The 23,049-nt window shown below is 39.5% G+C and overlaps 1 protein-coding gene across 5 annotated transcripts in view; it reads right to left on the bottom strand.

Moving 5' to 3' along the window:
* Positions 1-23,049, bottom strand: part of P4HA1 (prolyl 4-hydroxylase, alpha polypeptide I) — a 90,811-nt gene that overhangs the window by 64,303 nt on the left and 3,459 nt on the right. For 3 of the 5 annotated variants that reach the window (XM_011928041.1, XM_011928026.1, XM_011928017.1), the window contains exons 2-5: positions 11,324-11,431; positions 10,263-10,359; positions 8,564-8,715; positions 4,775-4,912 (exon numbers count right to left, since the gene is read on the bottom strand). In XM_011928041.1, coding sequence (XP_011783431.1) covers positions 4,775-4,912; positions 8,564-8,715; positions 10,263-10,359; positions 11,324-11,399 — 463 coding nt within the window. In that variant the 5' untranslated portion in view covers positions 11,400-11,431. Of the gene's footprint in view, positions 1-4,774; positions 4,913-8,563; positions 8,716-10,262; positions 10,360-11,323; positions 11,432-14,242; positions 14,336-23,049 lie in introns of all 5 variants that reach the window. The other 2 variants (XM_011928033.1, XM_011928047.1) reach the window with 2 other exon arrangements.

Below are 23,049 nucleotides of genomic sequence, written 5' to 3' on the forward strand. Positions count from 1 at the left end.
GAGGTCAAGAGCTGGAAACCAGCCTGGCTGACATAGTGAAACCTCATCTCTACTAAAAATACAAAAATTAGCCAGGCATGGTGGTAGGCACCTGTAATCCCAGCTACTAGGGAGGCTGAGGCAGGAGAATCACTTGAACCCAGGAGGCAGAGGTTGCAGTGAGCCGAGTTGCACCACTGCACTCCAGCCTGGGTAACAGAGTGAGACTCCATGTCAAAAAAAGAGAAAAAAAGAAAAAGAAATACATTTTTATGGTTCATCCATTAAACTGAGAGAGACATATAATTCAAAAATTCTTGCACTTCACAAGAACACTCAATGGATCAAAACTTAATTTGTAAGGGAGAATTATGTTTAAAATGCACATACTTAGAAGTTAATGTCCCACCTCTGAGGCAGTGTGGTACACTCATAGCTGAGTGAGCTCCAGAGATGTCTAGAGAATCTACTGCTTGCTGCAGTTACCTTATTAACTTACAAAGACAGTGATGCAAGTGACCAGAAGGGTGAACATTCAATTTCCACATGAAGCAAATTGAATTTTATATGTAAGACATTTTCTATTACTGACCCCCAACCCCTAAAAAAAAAAATCACAGCTTTAAAAAAAAAGCATGATATCTTTGGCAGATACGGATCTATTCAACAAATCAGGCTTGGGAACCAACAATCTGAAAACTAAAGGAAGTCCTTAAGAACTATAAGGACAACATTGATGTCGAAATGCATATAACCTATCAGATTTTACATGAAAATATCAACAAAGCATTTCAACAGGTAGGCCCAAAGTGGTAAAAAGAAACAGATGAAACTAATCAAGCAGTGATGTGGCATCAATATAAATCCACTAAGCATTTCTCTGACTTTTTTGTTTGAAGAAAATTTAAAATACATGCCATCCTTCCTCCCTCATCCCCACCATTTCACACCCAAATTGCTAAAAGTTTTAAAGTCTGGCAAAACCAAGAGCTGGCAAGGATATGAAGAAATGGGAACTCTCATACAATGCTGGTGAGAGTATAAATACACGCTCTGGAAAACAATCTGGCCACATCTGGTAAGCAAGATGAAAAACCAAATACCCTATGATTTCTTATACCCTAAGAGAAACTCTTGCACATGAGTACATGGTCACAAAAATTTCAACAAGGATGTATCAAACCTCATTTGATAAAACAAAAAATTGGATAAAATATAAATGTACATCCATCCCCAGAAGAATGAATAAATAATGTTATACAATACCACATTAGCAGTAAGATGAATGTGATCAACATAGATAAATTTACTAAACATATTAGGTTAAAAAAAGGTTGTAGAAAGATACATAGGGTGTGATGCACTATTCACGTAAAATTTAAAAACACAATACAATGGACAATATATATGATACAGTATAAAAAGATGACAGGATACACATCAAGTTCAGAACAGTCATTAGCTCTAAAGAAGGGAAGGTGCACAAGAAGTCTTTGAACACATCTGTGATATTTGACTATTAACAATAGAAAATAATCTGGGTTGGGGGAGCCTAAAAACTCTTATGCTAGCATTCATGCTATTATTTTTACCACTTATAGGATATAACGTGATTAAGAAATTTCAGTCATTTTACTTATAAGTAATTTGCATGAAAGGAAAACTCAGTAAGAACTAGCCCAAGGTTAACAAGGAGATAAAAAGTAGCTGAGAAGAATGAATATTGCCCCTAAGACTAAACACAGTGAAATCAGGATTAAATAATATTCAAGACCATTTTGATGAGAATATAATCATGTTTTAAACAAAACACATAGAGTAATCTAAATAACATTTATTAACCACCACCACACATTTGGGAGGCTGAGGTGGGATGTTTTCTTTTTTGCTTTTTGTTTTTTGAAATGGGGGTCTCACTCTGTTGCCCAGGTTGCAGTGCAGTGGCGTGATCACGGCTCACTCCAGCCTTGACTCCTGGGCTCAAGTGATCCTCCCATGATATGGTTTGGCTCTGTGTTCACACCCAAATATCACCTTGAATTGTAATAATCCCCACCTATCAAGGGCGGGACAAGGAAGAGATAACTGAATCATGGGGGCAGTTCCCCCATGCTGTTCTTGTGATAGTGAGTTCTCATGAGGTAGGATGGTTTTATAAGCACCTGGCATTTCCCCTGCTGGCACTCATTCTCTCTCCTGCCACCCTGTGAAGAAGTGCTTTCCGCCGTGATTGTGAGTTTCCGAAGACATCCCTAGCTATGCGGAACTTGAGTCAATTAAACTTCTTTTTTAAAATAAATTACCCAGTCTTGGGTATTTCTTCATAGCAGTGTGAGTACGTCCCACTTCAGCCTCCCAAATAGCTAGGACCACCACACCCAGCTAAGTTTTCATTTTTTTTGTAGAGTCAGGGACTTGCTATGCTGCCCAGGATGGTCTTGAACTCCTAGCCTCAAGGGATCCTTTCCACCTTAGCCTCCCAAAGTGCTGGGAATATAGGCATGAGCCACCATGCCAGCCCTATTTTGTTAAATGGAACCTATCCAGTTGATGAAGCCAGAAATTCTGATCAAGTACATCATCAAATTCTACTATTCTACTCCAATAAGTAGCTTGATAATCTATCCACTATCACCTCTTACTTAAATATTTCCAACAGCCTCCTCCCTGGTTCTTTGTCCCTTGGCCCCAACTCAGTCTCCATTTGGCAGCCAGAATGGTATTTCTAAAAGGAAAAATCATAAATTCCCCTTACAAACTTTTTTTTTTTTTTTTTTTTTTTTTTGACACAGAGTCTTGCTCTGTCCACCAGGCTGGAGTGCAGTGGCCGGATCTCAGCTCACTGCAAGCTCCGCCTCCCAGGTTCACGCCATTCTCCTGCCTCAGCCTCCCGAGTAGCTTGGGACTACAGGCGCCCGCCACCTCGCCCGGCTAGTTTTTTTGTATTTTTTAGTCGAGACGGGGTTTCACCATGTTAGCCAGGATGGTCTCGATCTCCTGACCTCGTGATCCGCCCATCTTGGCCTCCCAAAGTGCTGGGATTACAGGCTTGAGCCACCACGCCCAGCCGGATCTCAATTTTTTTAATGTCATATTTTCCAGGAATTCTTCCTTTACATCTTTTATGAGGTTCAGCAATAGGTTTCTTTTGACGTGCTCACATGGTGGTATCCTGAATTTCTCTCATTGGAGCACTCATCTTACTATACTGTAAGAATGTTAAGCCGGGCACGGTGGCTCAAGCCTGTAATCCCCGCACTTTGGGAGGCCGAGACAGGAGGATCACAAGGTCAGGAGATCGAGACCATCCTGGCTAACACGGTGAAACTCCATCTCTACTAAAAAATACAAAAAACTAGCCAGGCGAGGTGGCCGGCGCCTGCAATCTCAGCTACTCGGGAGGCTGAGGCAGGAGAATGGCGTAAACCCGGGCGGCGGAGCTTGCAGTGAGCTGAGATCCGGCCACTGCACTTCAACCTGGGCGACAGAGCGAGACTCCGTCTCCAAAAAAAAAAAGAATGTTAAATACCCTAATGGCAAGGGTAGTGTATGTCTTGTTCATTATGTGTCCTCAGTACCTAACATAATAGCTGGCACATGTTATTTAATATCTATTAAATGTGTTTTAAACCTAAAGCCAATTTTAAAAATAAGGTTATAATCTTATCAAAAGTGTTATAATGTATAATATTAGTAGAAACTGAAAATAAAATTTGCAAATTTGTACATTTTTGGAAGTTCAAATTAATGGAATTATATTCCAGCTTAACATAAATTTTATTTACTATTATACCATGTTTAGTCTTTACCAACAGATACCTTCATCTCAAATAAAGGGAGATGAGCAAGAAAATATTTTCATAAACTGATTTTTCTTGCTGAGAAAATCAATTACAGCCAGGCGCGGTGGCTCAAGCCTGTAATCCCAGCACTTTGGGAGGCCGAGACGGGCGGATCACAAGGTCCGGAGATCGAGACCATCCTGGCTAACACGGTGAAACCCCATCTCTACTAAAAAATACAAAAAATTAGCCGGGCGAGGTGGCGGGCATCTGTAGTCCCAGCTACTGGGGAAGCTGAGGCTGGAGAATGGCGTAAACTCGGGAGGCGGAGCTTGCAGTGAGCTGAGATCCGGCCACTGCACTTCAACCTGGGCGACAGAGCGAGACTCCGTCTCCCAAAAAAAAAAAAAGAAAGAAAGAAAATCAATTACAGTATGAAGACAGAGACAACATATTTTATTTCTGCAGCTGACAATGACAGGAGATAGTAGTGTTAATAAGTCACAAACTGTGAAAAAGTGAGGGATGGCAGAAGAAAATTATCATGAAAGTAACTGTAACTTAAAAAGAGGACTTTGCCAAAAAATAGGTAAGAAAGTAGGAACACTTTAAACATATGTGGATACCCAAAACATCTTGGCTTTTAATTATTTAACATATAAACTTTGACTATCGACTCCCTTATAGCTTTACATACAAAGCTTACAAATAGTATTAGGTGTTCTGAATAAAAACATTTGGTAAAATGATAGTTTCTTTTCTTTACACACTGAAATTTCCTACTTAAGTTAGCCTCTATCAATACAAATTTCAGAGTAACAAACTAGAAGCCTACCCATAACTATTAAGCCCTAAGAGAAAGGGAAGGTGATTCTTTAGTCTTCAAAGGCTATGAAACAAACTACAATTTAAAATCTTAAAATGCAAAAGTCTTTTATATACTAACATTGTCTTAATGGACTCAACAGAGAAGCTAGGTGATGGTATTTTATAGAACGGAAGAATGATTTTACCTGGAAGATTACCCTTTGAGATGGTATCTGTATCCAAATTGTAGGTATCCTGGAGACGTAACAGAGCTTTGGCTGCCCCAACCTGATCTTCATCATTAGGAAAGTACTGTCTCTGGATGGTTAGGTTAGAGATAAAGCCTTGAAATAGATAAATAAAAGAAAAAAAGACTGTAAAACCTCATTAACTTCCCATAAACAGACTTAATAAGGACTGTTCAAAATCTATTTTATTATTTTCTACCATACCATGAAAAGTTCTACATACTCAACAAGAAAAACTTAAATACACTGAATGCGACTTGGCATACTTCTAACTTGTTTAATCTTATAAAAGCCTAATATTGTTTAAGAACTGTAATGGTGTTACATAAATTATATCTGTATTGCCAGGTAAAGATCACCTAACATAATAGTTATGAGTTTTTAGTTATATAACATAGCAAGAAAACAAAAGTGCATCCACTAAGTTTGGGAAATGAACACATTTATGGGTCTGAAAATGACATTCATTGACAATCAATTATACTTCCAGATAACAGATGGTAAGCAAAATGTGTGCTCTTAAAGTTGTTTTCTTCTTCCATGTATTACACATTATATAAATATGTAAATATATAAAGTTTGGTGGAATTCTTCAAGGACAAGGAAGAGATATTAATTATATGTTTAAGATCAACAGCTAAGCTAGTTTACTAAAATATATTTAGATCAGTTTAATTATTAAACATGGTGTTGATCCACTAAAATTTACAATATATAAAGCTAATCTTAAAGAGGATTTACATAAAGTATAGCAAAAATCAAACTAACAAACCAATTACTGATAACTATATAACCCCAAGGAGAATGGATGCTAAACACTCCTTAAGAAACAAAAAAAGTGGTTTAAAATTTTAATATAAGTATCATTACTTGTGAATAAAAATTAGGTATGAGACTTCCCTCTTGTACTGATTAACTTATAATCAACTATATGGTTTTTTTGTGAGACGGAGTCTCACTCTGTCATCCAGGCTGGAGTGCAGCGGCACAATCTCAGCTCACTGCAACCTCCACCTCCCAGGTTCAAGCAATTATCATGCCTCAGCCTCCCAAGGAGCTGGGATTACAGGCATGTGCCACCACACCCGGTTAATGTTTGTATTTTTAGTAGAGAGAGGGTTTCACCGTGTTGCCCAGGCTGGTCTCCAACTCCTGGCCTCAAACGATCCACCTGCCTTGGCCTCCCAAAGTGCTGGGATTACAGGCGTGAGCAACTGTGTCCAGCTGACTAAGTATTTTGAACAGCAAGACACCAGGCTTTTTTTTTTTTTTTTTTTTTGAGATGCAGTCTTGCTCTGTCACCCAGGCTGGAGTGCAGTGGCACAATCTCGGCTCACGGCAACTTCTGACTCCCAAGTTCAAGCGATTCTCCTGCCTCAGCCTCCCGAGTAGCTGGGATTAAAGGTGCCCACCAACATGCCCGGCTAACTTTTATATTTTTAGTAGAGACGGGGTTTCACCATGTTGGCTGAGCTGCTCTCGAATTCCCAACCTCAAGTGATGTGCCAGCCTCAGCCTCCCCAACTACTGGGATTACAGGTCTGAGCCACCGTGCCTGGCTGAGACCTGGCATTTTTATGTAAATGAAAATGTACAAATGAACAAAAACTAGAAGAGGGCTAGAGTTTATATCAAGCATATTTTTATGCTGTTTTGTCTCTTTTTAGAGACAGAGTCTTGCCATGTTGTCCAGGCTGACGTGCAGTGGCTCTTTATTGGTGTAATTTCATTATTAGATCAGCATGGGAGTTTTGACCTGCTCTGTTTCCAACGATATTTTTAGTTTTATGACCAACTCTCAGTCGCAATTTCTTCTTTTTTTTTTTTTCCTGAGAGGGAGTCTTGCTCTGTCGCCCAGGCTGGAGTGCAGTGGCCAGATCTCAGCTCACTACAAGCTCCGCCTCCCGGGTTTTCACCATTCTCCAGCCTCAGCCTCCTGAGTAGCTGGGACTACAGGTGCCTGCCACCACGCCCGGCTAGTTTTTTGTATTTTTTAGTAGAGACGGGGTTTCACCGTGTTAGCCAGGATGGTCTCAATCTCCTGACCTCATGATCCTCCTGTCTTGACCTCCCAAAGTGCTGGGATTACAGGCTTGAGCCACCGCGCCCGGCCTCAGTCGCAATTTCTATAGGGAATTTCATTAGCAAATTTTACAAGTTTTATAGAATGCTATAATATTTCTTATGCTACAAACAAAATTCTAAGAAAAATTAAAAATATATAGCATTATAGCATTATAGAATGACTACTACAGATTAAAACAACAAAGTCCCAAGGTTCACATTATAAAAAACTCAGTTCATTACTGGAGAATAAATATGTGGATTTCCTTTAAAAAATGTGTTCAGGGGCCAGGAACCAGGGCTCACGTGTGTAATCTCAAGCACTGTGCGAAGCTGAGGTGGAAGGATCACATGAGGCCAAGAATTTGAGATCAGCCTGGGCAACATAGCAAGACCTTGTTTATACAAAAGAAAAATTTTTTAATTGGCCCAGCGTGGTGGTCTATGCCTGAAGTGCCAGCTACTGAGGAGGCTGAGGTGGGAGGATTGTTTGAGCTCAGGAGTTCAAAGCTGCAGTGAACCATGATTGTGCCACTGTATTCCAGCCTGGGCAACAGTGAGACCCTGTCTCCAAACAAAAAAAAAAAGTTCCCAAGGTGTTATATAGTACAGAAAATAATCACAGACACTTCCCTCTCACAGTAAAGAAGTATTCACAAGTACTTGCCATATTTTTTGTTTCAAGGTTTCCTGACCCCTGTGCATAATAGTCACTGCTTACAAACACTGGTAAGTACCCTTGGAGTATTTTATCTACATAAGTAGCTCAGCTCTTTTCCGTCTCTTTCTTTTCCTTTTTTTTTGGGGGGGGGGGCATAATCCCTTTACCTCCTTACTGAAGTCCAGATTTAGTCTTCCACGTCTGTTATTAAAGTATCTAAAACATTTCAACACTCCAACTACAATTGTATCACTTATTCACTATTACGGTTTGCAGCCTCAGTTTGATTTTCCTTTCTTTTTTTTTTTTTTTGAGACGGAGTCTTGCTCTGTGGCCCGGGCTGGAGTGCAGTGGCCGGATCTCAGCTCACTGCAAGCTCTGCCTCCTGGGTTTAGGCCATTCTCCTGCCTCAGCCTCCGGAGTAGCTGGGACTACAGGCGCCCGCCACCTCACCCGGCTAGTTTTTTGTATTTTTAGTAGAGACGGGGTTTCACCGTGTTAGCCAGGATGGTCTCAATCTCCTGACCTCGTGATCTGCCCGTCTCGGCCTCCCAAAGTGCTGGGATTACAGGCTTCAGCCACCGTGCCCGGCCAAGTTTGATTTTCTACATTGAGCAAACTACTTCTAAACTTCAAAATACTAGCTAGAACACAGCTATATTTCTCTTTATAGTAACACTCCCAACATTTTTTAAAATTGATTGCAGATACACACTTTTTTAAAATTTGAAGGTAATCCTAAAATAAAAATGATTACCCTCAGAAATGAAGCTATATGCCAAATAATCTATTCACTTTTGCAGATTTCAAAACAAAAGTCAACAATAAATGAAATTACTTCTTTTTTAGTCAAAGAATTCAGGATTTTGACTAAATTAACTCTATTCAAACCAAACGCACCCAGGCAAAATCTAGTTACAACACTGAACACCTGGTTTCCTGGGAACTGAATTTATCACTAGTTTTATTATTTCTACAGATGGTGGCAATATTGCCTTACTCAGGAATCTCTTCAGACTCACCATCTGACATATCCTTAAGGACCAGATTCTCCAACTCACTCCACTCAGTATTCAGACGTTTCATTAATTTGAATGCATTTACTGGATGACCAACAAATCCTTCTGGATCTTTTGTCGCTGTACTAGTTAGCCGATCTAACTTCTCTGCCCATCTACAGATGTAAAACATAAAAACTGAGAATAGGTATATTTCATAGGGAAAAACACAATTTAGTGAAACACTCAGAAAAAATAATGACTAGAAGTTTTTGAGTTAAACTATACCTATAGCTTCTTTTTAAAGTAAAATTATAAGGTCTCTTTAAAAAGCAAGATCCTCTTGGCAGAATCAATACAACTATAGGACTTTTTGTTTTAGTTTTGTTTCTCCCAAATGGTTACAGTACATGGAACCTCCCTGTCTTAGTAAAAGTTGTGACTGAATCCCTCTAGTAAAAGTCTAAAAATTCATTTCCTCATAGGTTCCAGGGCCAAATAACTGATTATTACAAACTACAAATTAGCCCAACCCAAATTCAATTACATGTTCATTTAAATCAACTTATACTAAGTCTTTACATCCAGTTTCTAGAAACTATATCTTAAAATGAAAAAACTGAACACTCAGCTACTCATTAAATAAAAGACAGGAATTCTCAGGTCAGGATTAACTATGAACATGAGTCAATTAAATTCATATTTGAGAAAAACTGTATCAATTAAATAACACTAACCATACTTATCACTATAATCTCTACAGTGGAACCATGGGAGTAAAGGATAAGTAGAATTGGAAAATTGCAGCAGCAGGTGGGTTGACTAAGAGGTTAGAGGAGGATAGAAGATATTAGCAATACTTTTAAAATTATCAGTCAGGCTGGGTGCAGTGGCTCACACCTGTAATCCCAGTACTTTGGGAGGCCAAGGCGGGCGTATCACCTGAGGTCAGGAGTTCGAGACCAGCCTGGCCAACATGGCAAAACCCCGTCTCTACTAAAAATACAAAAATTACCCAGGCGTGGTGGCGCACACCTGTAGTCCCAGCTACTCGGGAGGCTGAGGCAGGAGAATTACTTGAACCTGGAAAGTGGAGGTTGCAGTGAGCCAAGATCATGTCACTGCACTCCAGCCTGGGCAACAGAACAAGACTCTGTCTCAAAAAAAAAAAAAAAATTATTAGTCAACTTCCCATATCCATCCGTTTTTTTGTTTTTTTTGTTTTTTTTTTTTGAGATAGTCTCTTGCTCTGTAGCCCAGGCTGGAGTGCAGTGGCACAATCCTGGCTCACTGCAGCCTCCACCTCCCAGGTTCAAGTGATTCTCCTACCTTAGCCTCCCAAGCAGCTGGGATTACAGGCATGTGCTACCACACCCAGCTAGTTTTGTATTTTCAGTAGAGACAGGTTTTCACCACGTTGGCCAGGCTGGTCTCGAACTCCTGGCCTCAAGTGATCCACCCTCCTCGGCCTCCCAAAGTGCTAGATTACAGGCATGAGCCACTGCACCTAGCCAATATCTATCCATATTCTTATCTCAACCCATATTCTTCCATGTGAAAGTTGGCCCAAGTCTAACTTGTTCTCTATACTCCTATTTTAGCCATTTCAACCAGCTTTGTAAGGTTCAAAAATGGGTTTCATTTCTACTTAAAGAATATTTTAGCTCGAGAAAGAAAACATCCAGGTTTAGTCAGAGTCATAATAAGTAAACATTTTGCTTACTTTTTTATTTGTTCTAACTTGTCCTCTTCTGCCTTAATATAATCTTTCAGGGAAGTCACCAGATCTTTCTCAGTATGAATCAAATCAGTCATCTGACCTAGTAGAAGGGGAAGAAGGTTATCAAATACTCATATCCTTCAACACAGGTATGTTAAGAATAAGAATGACTGACACTGTTTCATTCTATGAGACAATTTAACTGGCATGAATCAGATATGCTGGAGACGATCTTTTCTTCCTTTTTACCAGATAAACCAAAATAAAGCCAAAAACTTCTAATCAAGAGTTCCAGTTCTAATTTTCAAGCCACTTAATTTTGCAAGCTTTAGACTATGCTGGCAAATTGTCTTTCCATCTACAAATGTATTTTTAAATTGCAAATCAACACTACTTTCCAAAAATTAATGTTTCTTCACCTTTACTTCTTTATTTCTCGAACCCTTTACCTTTGTTTTTGAGACTAATTAGAATTAAATTTTTATTTAATAAATAAAAGCCACACTAAAAAAGCTTCAAATAATCTGTTTATGTACAACAGGACGCGAGAACCCTTCATTTCATATACTGGAATCAAGAGTCATAAGTATATACTTATGGGCCAGGCGTGGCAGCTCACGCCTGTTGTAATCCTAGCACTTTGGAGGCCCAGCCAGGAGAATCCCTTGAGACCAGGAGTTGAAGACCAGCCTGGCCAACATGGTGAGACCCTGTCTCTATTCAAAATAATCATGATAAAATATTTTTTAAGTTATAATACAAAAAAAAACTGGTGTTCACAGTAGATTCTTAAGTGGAAAAAGCAGATTAGATACATATGCAGTATATTACTCGTATATCTGCATTGAGGAAGACTAAGTATACGCATTAAATTATTTTAACCTGAATATGTATCATTTTTATAATAGAAAATACGAAATTATTTAAAAAGGACCTTTTAAAGGGGCAGCGAATAAACCTATATTCTGGGAATACACTGTATTTGTTTTTGCTGATTTTAAAACACTAAAAAATGGAAATTAAAAAATGCAAAACCAAAAAAATCAACAAGTAGTAAGACTTACCAATTGAAGTAAAAAAGCCTGGATGAGCCAAAGACTGGGGAAGCAGAATTCCTATAATTAATATATGCCAGATCATCTCGGAACACTTCACTTTACAGGATCACACACCTACAACAGAAACAGAGAAATGCAGCCATTACTTAAAAAATACAAAAGGAGGGAAGGAAAAGTTCCTTATCTATTATTTCTATGAAAAAGTAAAAGATTCCAAGGTTGCCCATAAAACTGATGTTAGTTATTATCAATTGTGTAATAATTTAATAATAGCTACTATCTTGTTTTTCATATAATTAGAGTATTGCCATGACATTTCTTTTTTGTGGTTTTGTTCTGTTTCTTTTTTTTTGAGATAGAGTCTCTGTCGCCCAGGCTGGAGTCCAGTGGTGTGATCTTGGCTCACTGCAACCTCTGCCTCCCAGGTTCAAGCAATTCTCATGCCTCAGCCTCCCAAGTAGTTGGGACCAAAGGTGTATGCCACCACACCTCGTTAACTTTTTGTCTTTTTAGCAGAGACAAGGTTTTGCTATGTTGGCCGGGTTGGTCTCGAACTCCTGGCCTCAAGTGATACACCCGCCTCAGCCTCCCAAAGCGCTGGGATTATAAGCATGAGCCACTGCACCCATATTAGAGAAGAATGTATGTTTGTTATCACCTGATAATTTGTGCTTAAAAATTCATGCTTAGTTTGTTCTCCTTAGTCACTATTACAATTAGAGTAAATGAATAGCAGGTGGTTTTTTTTTGTATAGCCTGAAAAACAAGTTTTCTCTGTGATTTGGACCTATCCCATGAATTTCCCATAAAAATATACCAACTTACCTATTTAAATATTAAAAATTACCAATACATTTTCAAAATGTTAGAATATATTTTAAAGGAAAAAGATTTCAGAGCTGATTAATCCTTAAAATTCCTAATTTGTTCCATCTTTTTCATATATATATTATATATGTATTTTTGAGACAGTCTCAAACTCCTGACCTCAGGTGATCCGCCCGCCTCATCCTTCCAAAGTTTTGGGTGGATGGGCTGGCGCATGAGCCATGGCACCCAGCCCATCTTTTTCCCATAACTTAACTTTTTAAAATAAATTCAATCAAAAGTTGTAGATTTGGGGGCAATAAAATGTTCTCAAATTGACTGGCCAGGCACAGTGGCAGGTGCCTGGAGTCCCAGCTACTTGGGAGACTGAGGCAGGAGGATCACTTGAACCCAGGAGTTCAAAGCCAGCTTGGGCAAGATAGTAAGACCCCATCTTTAAAAAACAAATGAATAAATGAAATAAAATTGACTGTGGTGACTGACTGATGGTGGAATGACTCTGTGAAAGCACCAAAAACCATTGAATCATGAATACTAAATGGGTGAATTATAAGGTATATGAATTATATTGCAATGACACTGTTCTCTTGGTTTGGTTTTTTAAGAGACAGGGGTCTTGCTATATTGTCCAAGTTGAACTCAAATTCCTAGGCTCAAATGATCCTCCCACCTCAGCCTCCTGAGTAGCTGGAAATACAGGTCTGCACCACTGCGCATGTCTTTTTTTTTTTTTTTTTTAAAGTTGTAGAGCATCTAAAATGAATAAATAGCCATGTGCATTTAAACAAGTATTTTCTCTCAAAGGACCCAGACTTCAGTTTTGTTTCTCTTATCAACTGTGTTCTATGTAAAAAAAAAAAAAAAAACTTAGCCTAAGACATGTCTGTGGCCTCTATTCTTTCTTTTTTTAAACCTGGCAGCAAAGCCCATTTGTGTTTTTGCTCTATATCCATGGTAGCACTGTCTTTTCTAGTGAGGATTCTTCACGGCAAATGAGGATATAAACTAACCAACAGAAAGGCTTTACCTCTCTTTCCCAGATGCCCTGCTAGCACTCTTCTCTTGCTCCTTCTCCCCTACAAACATGAACTTTGTCTTTCTTATTACTTTACAGGAGAATAAGTTACCATTACAATATAGTTTGCCTCAGTAACAGGCTCCCATTGGTTAAACTGACTTGTCAACCTGTTTCTCTTTGTGCAGGCCCCTCTGACTCGTCTTCCTATGTGACATGAGCTAAACCAAAAGGCTCAAGTTCAGACTGAAAGCTCCCCATTCTACAAGAGCTAAAAAATAACCCCACCGTGCCCCTAACTTGAATCTCAATAAAAACAGATCACCACAAAAATTGGAAGTACTCCTTAGTCTCCTCCCTCGAGTTTGCGGCAAACTTCCAGATATTTCCAGAACCACAAAGTAATGAAATACACTGCTCTTTTGGCTATGTTACAGTGATTTGGGGAAGGCTTCTAGAATGTAGCAGATGTAGACACTTCCTATCCTGGGCTCCTGCCAAAGCACAAGGCTTTTTGAAAAGCCTGAGCTGTCTGAAGAGTCTAGAATTTTCCATTTAAACAGATTTCTATTCTAATTTTCTTCATGGATAAATGCTATTTGCAGAAAATACAAATGTTTTCACTGTACTAACAGAAGGCTAATCACAAATGTTGTCTAAACTTTTAACTCTGATAAGAGAGTTTAGATTTGTCAGAAAACAGGTTATTCTGCCATTGTTAAAATATATTGTCACTAAAGTTTTTTGTCATCTCTCATTGTCCTTAAATCTCACAAGGAATTAAAAACCATTAGCCTACAGAAATAACTAAAAATAACCAGCTTAAGATAGTATTTTTCTTCAAATAGCATGAAAATATTTTAAGAATGACAGAGCCTATGTAAAAATTCAAAACAATCATAGAAAGAATAAGTATCTTTACCGTACATCATGTTTCCAAATAAATTCTAGATGGATTACATAGTTATAATCAACAAAACAAAGTAAAACAAACAGCAACAACAGAATAGTTATCAGATCTCTAAAAGCAGAGAATTTCTAAACTTAAAAATAAGAAAATGCCCGGGCACAGTGGTTCATACCTGTAATCCCAGTACTTTGGGAGGCCAAGGCAAGAGGATCGCTGGAGCTCAGGAGTTTGAGACCAGATTGGGCAACATAGCAAGACCTCATCTCTACAAAAAAAAAAAAAATCAAAAAATTAGCTGGGCATGGTGGCATACACCTGTGGTCCCAGCTACTTGGGAGGTTAACGCAGGAGGATCACTTGAGACCAGGAGGTTGAGGCTGCAGTGAGCCATGATCTTGTCACTGCTCTCCAGCCTGGACAACAAAGTGAGACCTCATCAAAAAAAAAAAAAAAAAAAAAAAAAAGAGAGAGAGAAAGAAAACAACCTATCAAAAGCCAGATGGAATTTGAATACACAAAATAAGCTTATGTGTGGGGGAAAAAAAAAAAAAACTTTAAAACTCAAACTAGAAAATCATTTAAAGAAAATAGACCACTTTTAAGGAGCTCATACAAATCAATAAGAAAACCACTAAGATGTTAATAGACAAGTGGATAAAGAACTTGGAACTCACAAAAATGAAAAGTTGTTAGCTCAACAAAAAATGCTCAAACTTATTAGTAATTAATGACATAAAATAAGACACCATTTTTGCCCATCAAGTGAACAATTAACAAGCAAAATTATTTAATGTTGTTATATGCCAAGAAACTTAAAATGAACACATCCTTTAACTTGTAGAGTTAAATGAAAAAACAAGATTTAAAAATTATCATACAACCTTGGTGGAATCTATGCTAAGATTATGTTTTCATTACCACAACACAAAGTTATAAATAAATTAACACTGGTCAAAACAAAGAAAAAATTAACATCATAATATGGTCATAACTATGCAAGAACATATGCAGAGGAAATTCACCAAAGTGTAATTGTCTCTGGGTAGCAAAACAGTAGATAATTTTCTTTCTTTTTTTTTTTTTTTTGAGACAGAGTCTCATTCTGTTGCCCAGGCTGGAGTATAGTAGCGCAGTCTCAGCTCACTGCCACCTCTGTCTCCCGGGTTAAAGCGATTCTCCTGCTTCAGCCTCCCAAGTAGCTGGGATTATAGGCACCTGGCAACATGCCCGGCTAATTTTTGTATTTTTAGTACAGACGGGGTTTTGCCACATTGGCCAGGCTGGTCTCAAACTCCTGACCTCACGTGATCTGCCCGCCTCGGTCTCCCAAAGTGCTGGGATTATCTCTGGATATCTCTGTATTTTCCAGACCTCCTATAATACATTTTTATAGTAACAAAAAAATTAACTTCGTACAAAATAATAAACCTAAACCATTAACTCTCATATTAAGATACCCTAAACCTTTTAAGAAGTAGTTAATTACTCTCTAACAAAAGAGTAACTAACAAATAATATAAGGTTTTGAGCATGTTCCATTTTCTAGTTCTATAAGCCTCTACATTTCACTTTCTCTTTTTCAAAGATACTTAAGCCTAAACTGGGTGCAGTGGCTCATGCCTGTAATCCCAACATATTGAGAGGATAAGGCGGGAGGATCACTGGAGGCCAGGAGTTTGAAACCAGCCTGGGCAACACAAGGAAACCCCAATTCTATAAAAAAAAATTTTTTAAATAGCCAGGTGTGGTGGTAGTCCCAGCTACTCAGTAGGTTGAGGCTGGAAGATCACTTGAACCTGGGAGGTAGAGGCTGCAGTGGGCCATGAATGGGCTACCGCACTCTAGCCTGGGTGACAGAGACTCTGTACCCATAAAAATAACAGTAAGGACAGGTGCGGTGGCTCACGCCTGTAATCCCAGCACTTTGGGAGGCCAAGGTGGATGGATCACCTGAGGTGAGGAGTTCAAGGACTAGCCTGGCCAACATGGTAAAACCCCGTCTCTACCAAAAATACAAAAATTAGCCGGGCATGGTGGCAGGCGCCCGTAATCCCAGCTACTCAGGAGGATGAGGCAGGAGAATCACTTGAACCCAGGAGGCGGAGGTTGCAGTGAGCTGAGATCGCGCCACTGTACTCCAGCCTGGGTGACAGAGCGAGACTCCGTCTCAAAAAAAAAAAAAAGTTTTGTTTGTACAATATGCATTTTAGATTTCTTAAACTTAAATATAAATTATGAAGTGAAGTAAGTAAGGCAAACAATTCCAAATTCAGCAGTTTTCATGAAACTTCATTCAAGACTAATTGTGTTGTTTCAGAGACAGGGTCCGGCTCTGTTGCCCAGTCTGGAGTGCAGTGGAGCAATCACAGTTCACTGCAGCCTTGACCTCCAGGGCTCAAGTGATCCTTCCACCTCAGATTCCTGAGTAGCTTGGACTACAGGCTTGTGCCACCATGACCGGTCAATTTTTAAAATTTCTTTTATTTCTTGTAGAGTTGGGATCTCCTTATGTTGCCCAGGCTGGTCTCCAACTCCTGGACTCAAGCAGTCTTCCTGCCTGAGCTTCCCAATGTGCTGGGATTACAGGTATGAGCCACCGTGTCCAGCCCAAGAATGAATTTTACACAGCAGTTATACTACTTGAAAAATGATTATTTGAGGGAAAAAACTGGCATTCTCTTTAGAAAATGACCATTATATACAAAGTATAACCAATCACAGGAAACAATTTTAAAAAGCTCATTTGCAACAGCAACACTTAATTGCCTGGGAATAAACAAGAAAACTTTAAATTTGCCCTAAAATTAACACATTAAGACCATTTTGAAGTTTAAGACAATAAACTGGCCAGGCTTGGTAGTTCATGCCACCGAGGTGTAATCCCAGCACTTTGGGAGGCCAAGATGGAAGGATCACTTGAGCTCAAGAGTTCAAGACCAGCCTTGGCAACATGGTGAAACTCAATCATTACAAAAAAACACAAATATTAGCCAGGCATGGTGGCATGCTCCTGCAGTCCCAGCAACTCAGGAGGCTGAGGTGGAAGGATTGCTTGAGCCCAGGAGGCAGATTGTGCCACTGCACTCCAGTCTGGGCGACAGAGTGAGTCCATCTCACTAAAAAAAAAAGAAATTATCTTCATAACTTTGGATTAGGCAATTAATCATAACACTTAGGCAACAGTTTCTTAGATATGACACCTAAAGCACAAGAAGCCAAAGAAATAAACAAATTGAACTTTGTCAAAATCTAAAACTGCTGTGCTTCAAGAAAGTGAAGACAACATAAAAAAGTATTTGCAAATCACATTTCTGATAGTATCAGGTTTAGTATCCAAATATATAAAGAACTCAGAACTCAATAATTTTTTTTTTTTTTTTTTTTGAGACAGAGTTTTGCTCTTGTTGCCCAGGCTGCAGTGAAATGGCACAATCTCAGCTCACTGCAACCTCCACTTCCTGGATTCAAGCAATTCTCTTGCCTCAGCCTCCCGAGTAGCTGGGATTACAGGCACAAGCCACCACGCCTGGCTAATTTTGTATTTTTAGTAGAGACGGGGTTTCTCCATGTTGGTCAGGCTGGTCTCGAACTTCCGACCTCAGGTGATCTGCCCGCCTTGGCCTCCCAAAGTGCTGGGATTACAGTTGTGAGCCACCACACCCGGCCAGTAATTTTTTTTAATGGGCAAAAGATTTGAATAGACATTTCTCCAAAGAGGCAAGTACATGAGAAGATGTTCAACATCATTCATCACTATGAAAATGCAAATCAATTCCACAATGAGATACCACTTCACTGCCACTTTGATAGCTACAGTAAAAAATGATTAGTGGGTACAGTGGCATACACATGTAGTTCCATCTACTTGGGAGACTGAGGCAGGAGGATCACTGGAGTCTAGGAGTTTGAGCATATAAGTGCACTATGATTGCACCTGAGAATGGCCACTGTACTCCAACCTGGGCAACACAGTGAGACTTCATCTCTTTAAAACAAAAAGTGACACACAATTACAAGTATTGACAAGGACAGGGAGAAACTGGAACTCTGATACATGCTGGTAGAAATGTAAAATGAGGCAGTTGGTCTGGAAAACAGTTTAGTTCCTCAAAAAAGCTAAACAGAGCAACCATATGGCCCAGATATTTCACTCATAGGTCTATAGCCAAAAGAAATGAGAACACATGTCCACAGAAAAACTTGTACATGAATGTTCATGGCAGCAGCATTATTCATAATAGCCGAAAGGGTGGAAATAACCCAAATATCCATTAGTGGGTAAACAAAGTGTGGTTCTATCCATACAATGGAATATTATTTGGCTATAAACGGAAATGAAGTACTGATATATGTTATAACACAAATGAACCTTGAAAACATTAAGTAATATAATCTCTAGATACAAAAAGTAGATTAGTGGTTGCCCAGGGCTAGGCAAGGGACAATGGGAATGACTGCTACTGGGTCTGGGGTTTCTTTTTGGAGTGAAATAAACGTTTTAAAATTGATTGTTGTGGTAACAAAACTGTGAATATATTAAAAGTCACCGAAATGCATACTTCAAAGGGAAAATTGTATGGTACAAGAATTATTACTCAATAAAGCTGTTTTAAAAAATTAAAAAGAAAATAGGCTGGGAGCGGTGGCTCATGCCTGTAATCCTGGCACTCTGGGAGGCCGAGGCAGGCAGATTACTTGAGATCAGGAGTTCAAGACCAACCTGGCCAACATGGTGAAACCCCATCTCTACTAAAAATACAAAAATTAGCCGGGCGTGGTGGCACGTGCCTGTAAATCCCAGCTAATCGGGAGGCTGAGGCAGGAGAACTGCTTGAACCCAGGAGGCGGAGGTTGCAGTGAGCCGATATTGTGTCACTGCACTCCAGCCTGGGCAAGAGAGTGAGACTCCATCTCAAAAAAAAAAGGAAGTCAACCTAAGTTCTCATTTCACTTGGGTAAATACCTAGGAGTGGGAATGTTGGGTCATATTACAAGTGTATATTTACCTTCATAAAAAACTGCCAAACATTTCTCCACAGTAGCTATACTATTTGCCCTCCCAACAGCAAAGGAAGAAAGTTTCCATTGCTCCACATTCTTACCAGCATTTTGTATTGCCGTTTTTTCCTTAGTTTCTCTTAATATCTTAATTTTCACAATAGACATATAGTGGTATCTCATTATGGGTTTAATTTGCAATTCCACATTACTAATGATGTTTAATGCCTTTTTATTTTTTATTTTTGAGACAGAGTCTCACTCTGTCACCCAGGCTGGAATGCAGTGGCACAACCTTGTCTCACTGCAACCTCCGCCTCCTGGGTTCAAGTGATTCTCGTGTCGCAGTCTCCCAGGTAGCTGGGATTACAGGCACGTGCCACCACATCTAATTTAATCTTGTACTTTAGTAGAGACAGGGTTTCGCTATGTTGGCAGGGCTGGTCTTGAACTCCTAACCTCAGGTGATCCGCCCACCTCAGCCTCCCAAAGTTCTGGGATTACAGGCATGAGCCACCATGTCCAGCCTATGTTTAACACCTTTTGGGGTGTTTATCTGCTGTTCATACACCTTCCTGCATAGTGTCTACTCAAATCTTTTGCTCTTTTAAATTAAGTTGTTTACTTACTGAATTTTTTTTTAATAGAGATGGGGGTCTCACTATGTTGCCCAGGCTGGTCTCAAACTCCTGGACTTTCAAGCAATCCTCCACTCTTGGCCTCCCAAAGTGCTGGGATTACAGAAGTGAGCCACCACGCCCAGCTTTGAGTTCCTTATACAGTCTATTTTTGGTCAGATATGTGATGGGGAATATTTTCTCCCAGTCTGTGAAGTCTTTTTATTCTCTCAACAGAGTGTTTGGAAGAACAGAAGTTCTTAATTTTGATGAAGTCTAATTTATCAGTTTGCTCATTTATGAATCATGTTCTCGGTATCATGTTCAAGAAATCTCCGCCTGACCCATGGTCAAAAATATTTTTGTCGGCTGGGCGCAGTGGCTCAAGCCTGTAATCCCAGCACTTTGGGAGGCCGAGATGGGCAGATCACGAGGTCAGGAGATGGACTATCCTGGCTAATACGGTGAAACCCCGTCTCTACTAAAAAATACAAAAAACTAGCCGGGCGAGGTGGTGGGCGCCTGTAGTCCCAGCTACTCGGGAGGCTGAGGCAGGAGAATGGTGTAAGCCTGGGAGGCAGAGCTTGCAGTGAGCCGAGATCCGGCCACTGCACTCCAGCCTGGAAGACAGAGCGAGACTCTGTCTCAAAAAATATATATATATTTTTTCCTATGTTTTCTTTCAAATATTTTATAGCTGTACATTTTACTTCACAATCTATGAACCTGTTTAAAACAGAAATGGGTCTCACTCTATTGCCAAGGCTAGTCTCAAACTCCTGTGCTCAAGCAATCCTCCTGCCTGAACCTCCCAAAATGCTGGGATTACAAATGTGAGCGACCAGACCCAGCCTATGAACCATTTTGAACTAATTTTTGCATAGAGTGTGAAGTACAGATTAAAGCTCTAATAAAGAAAAAGATTTCATTTTGATGTTTGAGTGCGGATTGCTTTCAAGTCCCACACCTCTCTCCCTTTTGTCCCACATGTGGGTAAGTCTAAGAAAGCCCAGGTATTCCCTCCCCTGGTATTGCTGTGAAGTTGAAACCATGTAAATACCACACACGGGAACCATCAAACAATTTCCACCTTCTGGTCACAATGAAAACCAAAGCCACCCGCCCTGTTTCACTTTTGCTTCATTCTGGACTAAACCTAAGTCCTTGACCTTGAGGAATCCTTTTGCTGTTTACTGTGTAAGTAAACTTTATTTCATATCCATTGGTGGATTCATGTTATTTGTCCCTATATTCATATAAATTCCTGGGCAAGGGACTGCTCAGTGTCCAACAGTGGATACTTGGTGTCCAAATAAAACAAAGATTCTTGTTTTTCTTTGCATATGAATATTCAACTGTTCCATACTATCCTCTACTGAATTGCCCTTACACTGTTTCAAAATGAACTGACAATTTTTGTGTGACTAGATTCTCTATTTTGTTCAATTGATCTGTATGTCTATCTTTTCTCCAATGATAGTTCTCGGCTATTCATTCTTGGGTTTTACTGAAATTCCAAAAATCAAAGAACTTTGATTCCTGTAATGGAAATATCTAGAGAAACTTGTGTTTAACTGACTCTGCAGAGATGAAGGCCAAATTCTCATATGTACCTATAGCATTACTCAAATACTATTCTTAGTACAAAAAAGTTAAATATACTCTTATCTCTGAATATGAGCTATTCAGACCAAGCCCACTCAGGTCAGAGTAAAATACTCAAAAGCTAGCTTTAGCAGTCCCTTTCCTCCTAACAAATGGATTATTGCTCTGAGGCCCAGGTATACTCAGCTTCATCCCTCCCAAGGCTATTCTACCAAAATTCCACTTTTATTTACCCCAGTCTACCCCTTCTCTTTCTAGCCTTCAATTCTCTCTCTATTCTAATGCCAGATCCAATTTCTCAAGTTGAGGTAAAGACAGACAAAATAAGACCATATGTACTACAATAGGGATAAATGAATTAGTGGTTGCAGAGGATGTGAATCTAGATATGCATTTCCATTCAGTGCTACAGATTTAATATCTAGTAAAATGTTAGCCACATGGTGATACATCATGTACTTTTTATGACCTACTTCTCCTATGAAACATTTCTCATCATTCTTGATTCTCCTACAGTCTACTGGGCATATTGTAAATGCCATTTTTTTTTTTTTTTTTAAGAGACAGGGTCTTGCGCTATTACCAGGCGAGAGTGCAATGGTGCTATCATAGCCCACTGCAGCTTCCAACTCTTGGGGTCATGCAATCCTCCCACCTCAGCCTCCCAAGTAGTTACACTACAGATGTGTGCAACCTCATGCCCCATTAATCAAAAAAAATTATTTTTGTAGAGATGGGGGCTCACTATGCTGACCAGGCTGGTCTTGAACTCCTGGCCTCAAGTGATCCTCCTGCCTCAGCCTTCCAAAGTGCTGGGATTACAGGCGTTAGCCACCATGCCTGAGCAACATAGTAACGCCCTGTCTCTAAAAAAAAATTTAAATATAAATTTAAAAATTAAAAAATTGGTTAAAGTTTACTATAGTTATACAGGTTGATAAAATAAACCACTAAATTACAGTCCTCTCTTTGCACTACTTATAATGGAGAAACAGCTCAAGTGTCCAACAAGAGAGTAAGGATGACCAGGCATGGTGGCTCACGCCTATAATCCCAACACTTTGTGGGGCAGATGGGAGAATCACCTGAGGCCAGGAGTTCAAGACTAGCCTGGTCAACAGAGCAAGATCCCATTTCTACAAAAAATTTAAAAATTAGCTAGGCATGGTGGTGTGCATCTGGACCCCGAGCTACACCCGGAGGCTGAGGCAGAAGAAGGATGGCTTGAGCCCAGGAGTTTAAGGCTTCAGTGAGCTATGATCACGCCACTGCACTCCGTCCTGGGCAACAGAGCAAGATCCTCTCTCTTTAAAAAAAAAAAAAAAGGGAGAGAAAGGTTGAGTGTACTAATTCCACATAATATTACTATTTAAGAAAGAAATGAATAAACAAACAAAATATGGACACATTTTTACGAAACACTAAACATGAGGAAGAGGAAGTCCCAATATAGTACCCATTCACTGACAACTAGGTAAGAAGTCTGAATCTCTATAATGTATTTTTAGCAAATATCAAACCAAATATACTAACAGTCATACTGATCATCCAAAGGAAGACAAGGAAAAAGAATGTTTTTCATCACACGGAGTTTAGAAACTGCTGGAGTAACCTAAATGAGAGTCCTTTTGAATTGCCAAAGCTTTTGTTTAGGTACAATACTTATTCAGCTAGAGAAAAAGTAATGACAGGGCAGCTTCAATTTATACAAATAAATTTTGTTGAATAGAAACACAAAGCTTTGGCCGGGCACGGTGGC

Source organism: Colobus angolensis, unplaced genomic scaffold (genome assembly GCF_000951035.1).
Source record: "Colobus angolensis palliatus isolate OR3802 unplaced genomic scaffold, Cang.pa_1.0 Scaffold12, whole genome shotgun sequence".
Lineage (NCBI taxonomy): Eukaryota > Metazoa > Chordata > Mammalia > Primates > Cercopithecidae > Colobus > Colobus angolensis.